Below are 13,715 nucleotides of genomic sequence, written 5' to 3'. Positions count from 1 at the left end.
AGAAGCGTCATTTTGTTTAGAAATCATAGACCTTGTTGTTGTTAGTACTACGTCATGATTGAGTGTTTTGAGATCGTCACTCGACATTCGAGAAAGTGCATCTGCCACCACATTATCAGTTCCTTTTGTATACTGGATCACGAAATCGAACTCCTCTAATGCAAGGCGGAATTTAGTGAGTCTGCTTGATGGGTCAGTCATTGTAAATAAGTAGACCAGCGGTCTATGATCAGTGAAAATTTCGAATGTTTTTCCAAACAAATAGGGACGAAAATGTTTTGTAGCCCACACTACTGCTAGCAATTCCTTTTCTATTGTACCATAGTTTAATTCGGCTTTGTTCAAAGCTCTGCTTGCATAAGCTATGGGTTTCCCATTTTTATTTTGTAAGACTGCACCGATGGCTGTTCCCGATGCATCCGTATGTAATATGAATTTATTATTTTCGCTGAAATCCGGAAAGTCTAAAAGTGGTGGATTTATAAATTTTTGTTTAAGTGTTTCAAATGATTGATTACATTCTGGAGTCCATTTGAAAGGAACATTTTTCTTGTGAGCATATTAAGCGGCATACAAATGCTAGCAAAATTTTGTATGTGCTTCCTATAGTAATTGGCAAACGCAATGAATCGTTTAATTTGATCTGCGCTGGTTGGTACAGGCCAATTCTTAATACATTCAATTTTTGCTGGATCAGGTTTTATCCCTTCATTAGAAATGTAATGTCCAAGATAAACCAATTCTTTTTTTAGAAAATGACATTTTTCAGGATTTAATTTTAAATTGACTTTTTGTAATCTAGTAAAGGTAGCAATAAGATTTGTATTATGCTCCTGTAAGTTTTTCCCGAAAACAATAATGTCATCAAGATAAACCAAACATTTTTCTTGATTTAGTCCTGACAAAGCAATTGTCATAAGCCTCGAAAAAGTTGATGGGCTGATTTTAAGACCCATAGGTAATCTTGTCATCTGATATTGGCCCGTTGCTGTGGTAAATGCTGTTATTGGCCGGTCCTCTTTATTAAGTTGAACTTGGTAGTATCCTTGTGACAAATCAAGGTGCGAGAAATATTTGGCACCAGCCAATGAATCAATTACTTCCTCTATATTAGGAAGTGGAAATTTATCATCTTGTATAACTGAATTTACTTTCCGATAATCTACTACTAGCCGCCATTTTTTCGTATCATTTGATGATTTTTTAGGTACCAATAAAATAGGGCTATTCCAGTCGGATTGAGCGGGTTCAATTATGTTCTCATTCAGCATTTTATTAATCTGTTTTTCTGTTTCACTTTTCTGAAAATATGGCAACCGATATTGCTTTGAATAGCTTGGTGTTACATTAGTTTTTGCTTTAATATTAGCTTGAAGACAGCTTGAAGGTTTAAGAACGTCATTATTGAGACAAAAAATATCGTTAAATTTTAAACACAATTTTGAAATCATTTTTCTTTCATCATCTGTTAAATGTGCTAAATTTAATTCTTTAAGAAGTTGTTTGGCCCTGTCAGTATTTTCATCGTTTCTTTTAAATTCAATTATATTATAAGCTTCAGCAGGTTGAATTATTGGTTTAAAATTTTTAATGGAAGTTGGTTTGTTTGAAAAATTAACTAACTTAACAGGAAGTTTCCCATTTATTGGTGTTGCTAAACTGTTGGCAACAAAAACATGTGGCGATAATTGTTCACTCATTATTACAGACATTTCAGTTGTATCTGTATCAACATATGTAAGTAATTCAGTTCTTGCAGGTATATGAAAATTATTATAATATTTAGGTGGGGTAAAAGAAATTTTCATTTTAGAAAAATCAAAAATAGCATTAAATTGTTTTAAGAAATTGGTACCAATTAACCCATTAATATCTGACGGTAAATTATTTAGTACATGAAAACGAATAGGATATTTATTATTATCAATAGTTATTGTCGTGTCGATATATCCCATAGTTTGAGTATTGCCATTAAGGCCTCTGACCATAAACTTATTATGAGGATTAATATATACATGGTTGGGAATACATCGTTGTGCAATAATGCAACAAGATGCTCCGCTATCGATAATAAATTGGATTTTTTTTTGAAAAAGGTGACCAAAAATTTTAACGGTTTTGATTATATCAAAATCAACGAAATAAATCCAACAAATTTACGTCTTCCTCTTCCTGCGTTGGTGCATCATTGGCTGAAAAGTTTTCGTGTTGATGTGTGTTGTTTGGATTTGACCTATTTGGCAAAAATGATGAACTTCCACGAAATGCATTATTGTTTCCCCTTTGATTTCCTCTTAAGTATCGAAAACCAGATGGTCGGCGATAACCACCTCGGGCTCGCATGGGTGGTCGATTGTACCAGTTTTGTCGATGGTTCCACAATGCATCATGGTTTCCATCATTGTTTTCAAATTCAGAGGAACATTCCAAAGCATCAGAAATCGCCTTGCTTAGTGTGGGAGGATTTCTTGCTTTCAGAAAAAATTTTGTTGTTGGATTGGATAGTCCCCCTATAAACGCACGTATAGCTGTTGTTTCCACTATATTTTTCGCAGAACCTTCCGAAACAAAATTTCCAGCTGAAACATGGGCCGCTGCTAGTTTTGCAGACAAAGCTTCAATTTCTGACCCATACTCGGAAATGTCACGCTTTCCTTGCCTCTTGGTTCCCATCTCGTGTTCCACCGCCAAAGGTGTCATTTTTACAGCGAATTTTTCTTTTAGGAGTTTAAGCGCCTCCTCAATTGTATTAGCAGGAGTGATAACTCCATGTGCTACGCCTGTCAGTGTGGTTCTCAAAAATTTTAAAAAGTGATGCTCATCTACACCTTCTGAATATTCTCGAAACAACTCAACACTTTCTATATAATTCGCAAGGTCTTTTGAATTACCATCATATGGTTTAATTAGTTTTAATCCTAAATTCAAGTCAAGTTTTGTCGTCATTGTCGCGTTTTTGTTTGTCTGCTTGTTGCAAGTGTTTTGTCTGAACACTACCGAACCCACAGCCGCCACCAATTCTGTACTCACCTTCGGTTTTGTTGTTTTGTTTCTGATCGCACTTTTCCGCTCATCCACAGCGCTGCGGGTTGCTTTCTTCATTAGGTTGTCGGTAGACAAAGGCGAGATAGGCTGCTCGCTTAGGAATTTTCACGTAACTGTACACACACTAAAGTGATGATTTGATGATCGACGTTGCGGGAGTTGTTTGTCTTGTCACCAAAGTTTTAGCCTGCTGCACACAAAAGCGATGAACTCGATGATCCACGGTGTTGATTGTATTGTCGCCCAAAATTTCTGCCTGGCACGTACAATAAACAAAGACACGATTGTCACCAAAATTTTTGCCTGTTGCACACAAAAGCGACGAACTCGATGATCCTCGGTAAGGGTGTAACTTGTATTGTTACCCAAAACCTCTGCCTGGCACGTACAATAAACAAAGACACGATTGTCACCAAAATTTTTGCCTGTTGCACACAAAAGCGACGAACTCGATGATCCACGGTGAGGGTGTTGTTTGTTTTGTCACCACAACTCTAGCCTGATGCACACAAAAGCGACGAACTCGATGATCCTCGGTAAGGGTGTAACTTGTATTGTTACCCAAAACCTCTGCCTGGCACGTACAATAAACAAAGACACGATTGTCACCAAAATTTTTGCCTGTTGCACACAAAAGCGACGAACTCGATGATCCACGGTGAGGGTGTTGCTCGTATTGTTTTCCAAAATTTCTGCCTGACACACACACACTAGACAACGAACACGATGATTCACGATGAGGGGCGTTGTTTGTTTTGTCACCAAAACTTCTTTTTTTTTTTTTTACATGCACACTAATACAGCGAACTGGTGTCACAAGAGGGCCGGAACGGTTGTTGCTCTTCACACGTTAACTTTTTTTTTTCTCTTTTTTTTTTTTTTTTTTTTTTTTTTTTTTTTTACGCCAAACACTATTGCTCTGGTTCAATCATGTGACGCATTTTTATATGGACACATTACACCGCACTTTGCTACTGCTGCTCTTTTGATGTCACAATGCAAGAAATATCACTTCTGCACGTATGGCAATGTTATACGTATGCCATATTTAGCGTTTTCCCAATATGTTGCTGTTGCTCCTGGCAGGATCGCCATGTTATGTTCTTTCAAAATAAACACGATGTGTTTAGTTGGAGCTTGGACGCTAAAATCATGCGCAGCGCGAGCTGCGCATTCCTTTTTATTTGAAACTGACCGCATGTCAAGAGCGATAGCTATCGCTTAAACCGTGCACAACGGTTTCAGGTCATGGCAATATTGGTCATAATGCCATAACAATGGATCCAACAACGTATGCTTTCAACAGTTTAGTCTCAACACTTTTTATCCTTTTTCTCTATTGTAAGAAGTACATTCCCAGAAGAATTCGTCTGATCATGTGATCATGTGTCCCATAACAAAGGGGAGACTTTCAAGGTAAAATGATCTACTACTAACATAGAATGACGATGAAAACAGGACTTAAAATGCAGTGGACTATTATGACGGACAATTGATTCAAACCGTCATTGATTCAAGGGTCATTAAAAGTCCAAATATCCACAGCTCATAAAATTAGGCTCCACACAACTGCACCACACAAATACACCATTGTTCTCCGCCAATGACACTTTTCAGAAGGTCAAACAAATTGTCCTCGAGCAGGAAAGGAATGTTAATGCGTTGGAACATCCTTCAGCACTTCAAATGTTCAACCACCGCCACTGCTCACGCTGATATGAAACATTGCTCAAAAATCCCTCCATTTCCTTCGGCACAGCACATCATTCCATTGATTTTGCCAATTTTAAAGCGCTCGAACGAAGAAGAAAGAAAAAAACACCGCCGAAAGCTTTTAAATCAAAATAATAAAACTCACGTCACGGCGACAACTGCGTGTTGATTTTTTTGCCTTCCGTTTACCTTCGCACGCAACTTCGATACGCACCTTCATTGGGACACAAACGCCACCGCGCCAATCCGTGAGAGAGGGATTGTACCATTGTCTGGGTTCAGAGCTCGATGGGGTTTGGCGTTGAGTGAACTGAGATTTTTTTTTTAAGTGTTTAAACGCCACTCACGTCCAGACGCGCTCGGTTCTTCCTTCCTCGGCGCATCAAACCAACCCAAAGCCTTGACGGGACGGTGTGGCCGCACCCAACCAACGTCTTCGGGCTGAATTAAACATGAACGAACGTCGCGCGCGACCAAGATGCGCGACTGTGCGGTCGCGGGCAGAGCGTCAGCATTGCCAAATGATATGAAAAGTCATTCGTTCTTATCGCGCTTTTCTTTTCGACTTATTACTTTTCGTCTCCGTTTTTCCACTCCTTACGGGTACGGTGGTGATGCTAGCAGCAGTTAGCATGGTGTCACAATTACCATCCGAAGACTGGTGCGCGCGACCGTGGCGGCGATGCAATCAATTGGAAAAAAATGGTTGATTCCACCCCGCCAACGTACCTTCACGCTGTCAATGTCAACACGTGGCCGCCGGTGGCAAAGAGCAACCTCGCGAAAGGTGTTAGGTGGACACATTTCTATCACCCGGGCGGGTCGTACCTGTGCCGTATCTAAATTGCTTCATTTGATGTGCTTCAAATAGTATTTAAATTTCAGTGCGCAGGTGTATCGCGCATACTGTAAGGTGCACGGTTTTGGGGTGCGTTTTCTTGCAGCAGTTTTTGACGTCCTTTTGTTGCCATTCAGATAGATAAGCGTGGAATTTTAATAATAAATTTTCATTGTTCTAACACCAGCTCCGTCCGGTTGAGTCTTTATCTTCTTTTATATTTAGTCGTTAAACTTTGATTAATACTTTAAAATATCATTGTCTAGCCCTTTTTCAGTGCTCAGGCACCATTTAAAACAGAATCAAAAGGCACAGACACAGTCTCACGTGGACGATAGTTTTCAGTTTCTTGTGGCAAACAATAAAAAACTCTACAAGCGAGAAAACTCGCAGCAAAAAAAAAAGCACATCGTTTCCATTAGAAGAAATACACTGCACACGTGCAGCGGGGCTATTTTCAATGCTCGTTTCACACAGACACTTCCCTGCGTCCCGCTATACACTTTTGATTTCTGCGTAAAACTGCGCCATCACTAGTTTGCCCCTTTATGCGAACAAAATGGACAATGTTGAAGCCTTTCTCTCTCTCTGTTTCCAACATCATCTGAGCTGTCCAGCGAATCGAGATCCTTTTTTCCCGAAAGGTAATCACCAGGAACGAGAACGTCGGTAGGAAGTGTGGATAGAGAAGTGAGCGAGCTGAAGAAATAGATAACAAACTGCGAATGGCGACGACCGGGGACCGGGATCAAGGATTAGGTTTCGTGTTTCAATTTCACCACCAAACCCCACCGAGAGACCAACCGAAAGGGAACGAGTGAGAGCTTGAAACCTGATGCTTTAAGGGGGTAAGGGAGCTAATGGAAGCATTCACAGCTACGGTCATGCATATAAGGAGACTCGGGATAAAAGAAGATACAAAAATACAACCGTCCAGTTCGGTCACACTCACACACACACATACAGGGGTTGTAATCTAACCGGAAGCGATAGCCTCTTCAACAGTGCACTCACGTCTCACGTTTGCTTTTTTCGCCCCAGCGCCCCTGCCTGGTGGTGACTTCTGGGGCGATGTCTCCTTCCGGCTGACCAGCACGTCCAAGCCGATTCCACCCGTTGTCTATTTCAAACTCGCTACCTCTCCTCTCTTTCGATGGTGTTGCACTTTGTAATCGTTTGGTTTCCGTTTTACCCTTCCCTTCCCATCTCCGGCGGTAGCACAGTGCAAATCCTGTTCTCCAAAATCCCTGGCTGGTGGTTCTGAACTTTGTCCTACTCTGGTGCAAGGTGCGCCCGCTATCAGCATTCAAATGTGATGCGAACAAGTGCATGCGGTGGGAGCCAAAGGAGCCATACCAGCAGGCAGCAGAGAGCACACTGAACCTACGCGAAAGGGACGCGTTTGATTATAAAAGCACTTGCAGACGTTATTAAACAAATTGCATACTGTTGCTGCTACCACTGCTGCTGTTGTGTGCCCAGGACACAGCAGCACCGTTCACAGGACACTTTATTTGCATTTGCAGGTAGAGGGGTTTGGTATTGCTTTGTGACCCGTTTACAGAGCTACAATCACAGAAAAAAGGGGAAACGCTTGCACTCACCCTCTTTAAAATCCGTTTTGTGTTAATAAAAGCTCGGAAAACTCTGTTATGTTTCTTTTACCTGTTTCTCCAGCATCATTTTATCACCTTCCTGTAGCATTGCAATGTTGCATTCCCGCCTAATGTTACCTGCGCTTTTTACACAACCCACAGCGCGCAACAGCAACATTAAACGACGGCCGCGGCCCTTTAATACCAAGGCCTCGGCTAACGGCGACGTAGTATCGCTTTCATTTCATTTCCTGCGCCATCCTGTCGGCCAGCAATCTGTCCTAATGTTCTTTTAATTGCTTTTGGTTTTGCTTTGGCCGCTCCGCTTTAGCTGTGTCGTGACACTGGTAAGCGAGCGGGCGGGCGGGCGCCTGCAAATCCTACGGCGAAAGGAGGAAAACAACAACAACAACAGCACATCCCTGGAGCTTTAATGGCTACGATTTCCTGGGAAAATAGATAAGTGGAAAGAGAAAATGCGTTGCGATTACACCGCAAGTTTTATCGAAAGCTTCCCCGGAGCACACGCTGGCATGGGAGCGTCGTCGTGGGCGGCACAGTTTGTACGTGCTTTTATAGCGAAAAGCGTTTCACTTTTGAGCGCGCGCGCGCGCTCGCTCGCTTGTTGACAGGTGCTGACATCTCGATGCAAAATTGCGAAACACGTTGCGCCGGAGCGATTCTGGCGGGAATGCGGGAAGGTTTCAGTTATTTTTGAATATTTGAATCTATTTAACAATGCAATGCAATTAATAAGAGCTGCATTGCTACCTCTTCCGGTTATTTAAACTGTTTTAACTAAAAATGTTCCTTTTTGTTTAAATTGTCAAACGATAGATGAGCGATATAATTAAAAATATTCAAATAAAATTCAAACAGAATACCCGATCCCACTAAGCAACTGATATGACCCAATTTCAATAGCTAATAATACCACACAAAAGGTTGCTGCTATTTAACAAAAAGAGTACTTAAAAATATCAAATACCATAAAAAGTTACAAAATTATGTGTTTATTCTGGTATTCTGAACATTTAACTATAATGGCTTAAAATGATATTTAAGTCCATATTCCCCGTATAGTCTTGAGACATAAAATAAACTTCATTTTGTGTTTATGTTTATAAAACATACATAAAAAACTCGAAGTAAAAACTCGATCCAACATATGATTTCTGTATTCGACATAAAAATATACAAAATATAGAAACATTAAAAATAACTTTTATCAATTGTTTACTTTAAGATTAATCAAATTTTCTTTTATTATCTTTGTGTACATTTTGAGTCTGATTATCTTATCAAATAAAGAAATGATTTTGTCGCAACTTGTAGTAACCTATTTTGTAATTGATCGGTAAAAGATGTAACTTAATGTAAGATATTTTAAGTTCAATTCACTTAATTCATTTAAATTAAGAATTAGCATACGACAGGTATCCGATTTTACTGTGATTAAGTTTTCATTCGTTATGCTAGGAAAGATTTGTTTGTTTCAGGAATGGATAGGAACAATATAGACACATAATAAACTACAGATTATAAGGGAAGCTTTCAAAATTGTGTCATTATGTACCTGTGCTGTTGTCGTTGAGTACCAGAACGACAAATTTACTAGTCCTAATGCATGCTGTTTTGTCATTTCAATCATAAACTTAGGATTTCCATCCTTAAGTCTTTATCTTTTGGATTGGTACTCATCCACAATAACCTTATCATTTGGTTTTAAACTGAGCGATTGCTAGGTTGTGATTTCTCACTTCAAAGAATCGGCGAAGAAGTGTCGTAGACCGTGCACTTGCGAATTTTTGGGAACAGTCGCATACATCGACACCATCTCCATTACACTCTCTCGTCACAAACCATATACCTTATCAACGCGATAAGTTGTTCGTCATGTCGCAAAGAAGACAAGCGGAACCCATTTGCGATCGAAATCGATTTCTTATCAAGCCTGCGCACCGCACCAGTTTTGGGGACTCTGCGCTATGCTGACAGAGTAACTGCTCCATGTGGTCGCGATATGGGCCCAACGAGTGTGTAGCTGTGTGTGGCCACGGATCTGGAAAACGGCGCAGATAAGCGGTCATAAGCAACCTGCCCCAAAACGATCTGGCGTGCGCGTGGAGGCAGACAAACGGTGTGTAAATTGTATCTAATTTGTGAACGCCGATGGCGCACTAGTAGTGGGTCGATCTCACACATTTGCTGCAGTGTGCGCTGTATCGCGAGTGGGTGGTTTGTTTTTCCGTCCGTGTGCCGGTCGATTGGATATCCCGAGGGGAAACCGGAATGTGTGAGTGCAGTGTTGTGGTTATCCAAATGAAGTCATCAAATCAAACAACGAGCTTCGTCATTCCCGTCTGATACAGATAGGCTGGTGGTTATTCCAAAGGCCCACGTTGGCCTGTAAAGTAGCAATTTAAATTTGTTAATCGATTCGTTGCTAAACAGGAATGTCAAACTCGGTTGAAAAAAATTGTACCTTTCAGATTATTGCGCATGCTCTTTATTATTTAATACACTGTTAAATAATAAATCGCAGTTAAATAATCATTGTACAGAAAATAGCAATGTTACCTATTCCCTCACTAATCATCACACCATTTAAAAGGCTCATTCACAGTTCAGAATAAGTCAGAACAGACTTACGGATTGATTTTGATATTTTTTATTCACAAAGACGGTTTCAGCCGGATCGCTTATTAATTTTGATACAACGATTATAAAAATTATTTTTTCCCCAATTCTTTTATCATTTTCCCCTCTCTTAATTAGTTTAATCTTCAAAAACGAAATCTAAATAATTATTGGATTTGGATATGAAGTATTGCAAATTTAAGTGGGTTTTGCTAGTGAAGAAAAATTCAAACCGGAATACAATAAAATCTCTCGAAGAAGCAGTCTCTTCTACATGAATTGTTTCTTTAAAATGAATATTTTGACAGCTCCACAGTATGCTTGTAAAAATTCCCCTAGTCGATTGCATCGCTCCCCTATAGGATTGCAAACTTCCACAGCTTGCTTGCAATATTCCCCTACCGATTTGAAACATTCCCTTTAAGTGATTGAACTATACCCTTATATGATTCGAAACCTTGTAAGTTAATTTATCAAATCGGTACAATTCCTACAGCAATTGTCAAATGCAAGATATATTGCATTTTGCAAATGAATTGCAAAAGATATTCGACACGAAATGTATTACATAAGCTATTCAATGTAAAATAGTATTAAATTTCATCAAAACTAACTAACCATATTTTGAATTAAAAACTTGATATTCCACATACGCAAAAATCCAAGTTACGCAAATGTCTTCGGAACGCTTTATGCGTGCAACTCGGGGCAAGATTGTACACCATTTACAACATGAAAATTTAAAGCAAATACTGGTGCAATTATTTAAAAAATCCAAACGATTTCTATAAAACCGTAACCATAAAAACTGTAGTACGAACCCTGTAAGCTAAACCATGCGTAGAGCGAACCCAAAGTTGATCGTGTTTGACAGCCCTGAGCCAAGAGGGAACGTGTGTTCGTGAAAGATGCACTCCCGATCGTACTTGTGTACGTGTATTGAAATGAATTTGTGCAGCTGACCGCGGTGATTCCTCTTCACCAGGCGCTTGCGCATAACGTATCTAATGCAACTAATTTAACATTGTATATTTTTAAACAAACTGTTTTTTTTTTATAATTCGACCAAATGCATTCCCTTTCCCCTTTCGAAACAACAAACCAAAAGAAAAACCCCTTTTTCATTTCCTCCGCGCGGCCCGACCGCAACACACTGCTCTTGGCAAAGAAAACAAAAACAACACACAAGCGGCAACGCACACTCGCACACCGCCTGACAGCGCTCCCGGCGCTGTGGGTGTGTCTGGCTGTGTGCGTGAGCACAGTAGGCCGCGTTGGATCGCGCACCTTTTGACAGTTCCCGCACTCGCTCAGTCGCTCGTGCCGTCGGTGTTGTGTGCCCGTGTCTGTCCGTGCCCGCTGGCTCCGCTCCTGGTCGTGTAGTGGTTTGTGTACGAATTGTTTTGCTGGATATTGTTTTCTTTTACTTCAATCTCGTGTCACTACTCTATTGCTCAGCAGAAAAAAAACATCGCACACAGAAGCTGTGCTGTGATTGTGTTGTGCTCCGTATCTTTGCTGTGGTGTGTGTGTGTGAGTAAGTGTGTTGAATGTTTTGATTCGTGTTGCGTTGCAGCAGCAGCAGTGGCCAAAACTTTGCACAACACTGCACAACAATCACTACCGAAAACTACCCCTATGACGACGACGGGGGGTTGACAGGAAGTTGTTGGGCAGTGCGGGTATTCGGTCCGATCCGAAAGTGGTGAAAAGAAGCAGACGAAGCAGTCGGCAAGCTGCTCAGTTTGATCGTGCGTGCGTGCGTGCATGAAGTATGTGAAGAGTGTGTGCAGATAGCTAAGAATACGCTCAGCAAAAATTCCATTCCAACTCAATCAAGCAACAAAAACAAATCAGCTCGCCCTCTCGCTCTCTCTCGCAACTCGCCGTACAGCAAAGTAGGCTACGGGAAGTGGATTCGTTCGTTCGTTCGTTCGTGCGTGCGTGCCCGCGTGTTAAAGTCGTGTCGATCGTGTTCGCCTGCTGTAGAGGAAAGAATTCCCCTCCCCCTCACCCAACCCACTCGCTAATCGTACTGTGGTGATCATCCACCACACGGCCCCCTCACTCCCCATTCAGCGAAAGTGCACTGAAAATAAGAATAACAACCCTTCTGCGATTCTCCCCCAAGTCGGAACGAGTCCCCCTGCTAGCAACTGTAACATGGTTGTGTCCCCCCGGTTGTTCGTTCGTTCGGATTTGTCGTCACAGTGCACATTGAAACAAGAAAGTGAAAATACGAACGATTAGCAGCAGCAGCAGCAGAAGCACAGCTCAAGAAGAACGACGCAAAGCAGTCTTTCTCAAGGCAGCTTTACGGTGGAAACTATCACTTTTCCCCGTAACAAAATACACCCTCCGCCCGTGCTGTTTGGGCCAGCATCCACAACCGAACAGTGACGCAAACCCAGCGCGTGTGTGTGTGTGTGTGACGTTAATCGGGGTGCGTCTGTGTATCTTTTTAATCTTACCCTCGGTCGCATATTTTTTGCCTACATTTTGACATCATCTCCTCGTGGTGTGGTGTCTTTTCGGCCGTCTCCCTCGTTGGCCTTCCGGTTATCTAATTTCTTCCGAAAAGAAAAACAAAAACGAAACCCAACGGACACAGGCGCCCGTATGACATGTAAGTGTGTGTGTGTGTGTGGGAGCGGGAGGGTGCAAGGAATTGTTGTCTTTTTTTCTTACTTTGCCTCATTTTCTAACGCCCAATTATTTATTTTAGCAGTCTGCATGTTGCAAATCTTCATCGTCGCGGTTCGGCTTCCTCTTTACTGCTTATGTAATTATACCCGAACCTGTGTCGCAACATCACTGCTCTCCACCAGGCGCCCAAACGGAGATGGTAAAGCACTGGCCCCTCCCGACCTCGCAAACGATGGGAGGGCAGTCCGCAGTGCCGCCGGCAGTCCTCAATTGGCACTCGCCAATCAATTGTTTCGATCGATCGGCGCACTAAATGGCCGCGGGATCTCTTCCTCGTCCTTCGCTCGGTGTATTGACGCCACCGGGCGGTTTTGCGGGCGCAATTCTCGCGAACCCGAACCCGGCAACCCAAATCGATTGGCATTAATTTGCCCCGGAATGGAACGGTGTACCGGTGGATGTTTCAAACCCGAGGGGGAGGGGGCATGGGTGCGCGTAGAATCTTCGAACACGATCGGGCTGGGGCGAGGGGCCTGATCGGTTTTATATTGCAACCATTACCACCGCCCCACCGACCGATTGCCTTTGGGTGTCGCGGTTAAAGCGCGCGCGCACGCCTGCTCGCGCTTGTTTTGTTATTCAGGTCACTCGGGCCCCGTTCAATCTGTCCGCTTTATTGGTCGGTTTGGGCCGAGGAGGTTGGAATTGATGTGCCTCGGGCCACCTCAGTGCTTGTTTTGGGGTCTTCCTTTTTTTTTTTTTTTGCAAGCGCGCGCGAGTTCACAAATCGGACTTTGCAAAAGTAACACGCGTCGCTGGATCCGAGGCGTTTGTATGTATGATCGTATCGTAGGTACTCTTCGCTTCCCTTGCCGGTGCTCGCTGCAAGAGACTGTATGCACGCACGCGGAATGATGTTCATCGATTTCAATTCCCGTCCGATGGTGGCCGACGCCCCCGGGGTGGCCCAACACCGCCATCGCGATGATCGGATGACGAACAGCACCACACGTTGCGCGGCGTTGATTGTATCGTTCTTCATGGAAGGAATCGTAAATCGTATCTTGATCGTCACCGGGTGGCACTGGCACTGTTTCGGGACTAAGAGAGGACCCTCGTGGGTGGCAAATCTGGGGAGACCCTCACACCATCTAGGTGGTCGCACAAGGAATTAATTGTGCTTCGTTCGTTGTTTTATTTAATTTGCTTTACCTGGAATGGTGTTTTGCATAATCGTT

General features: G+C 42.3%; 1 protein-coding gene across 8 annotated transcripts in view; it reads left to right on the top strand.

The window, feature by feature from the left end:
• Window positions 1–13,715, top strand: part of LOC120903503 (dual 3',5'-cyclic-AMP and -GMP phosphodiesterase 11-like) — a 101,119-nt gene that overhangs the window by 15,734 nt on the left and 71,670 nt on the right. For 4 of the 8 annotated variants that reach the window (XM_040312973.1, XM_040312972.1, XM_040312971.1 and 1 more), the window contains exons 1-2: window positions 11,137–12,457; window positions 12,557–12,676. The exons of 2 other annotated variants lie outside the window; for them this stretch is intronic. In XM_040312973.1, the coding sequence (XP_040168907.1) occupies window positions 12,451–12,457; window positions 12,557–12,676 (127 nt within the window). In that variant the 5' untranslated portion in view covers window positions 11,137–12,450. Of the gene's footprint in view, window positions 1–11,136; window positions 12,458–12,556; window positions 12,677–13,715 lie in introns of those variants that run through there. 2 more of the 8 variants (XM_040312979.1, XM_040312980.1) reach the window with 1 other exon arrangement.

Source organism: Anopheles arabiensis, chromosome 3 (genome assembly GCF_016920715.1).
Source record: "Anopheles arabiensis isolate DONGOLA chromosome 3, AaraD3, whole genome shotgun sequence".
NCBI lineage: Eukaryota > Metazoa > Arthropoda > Insecta > Diptera > Culicidae > Anopheles > Anopheles arabiensis.
This window is presented reverse-complemented; position numbering and strand designations above follow the sequence as displayed.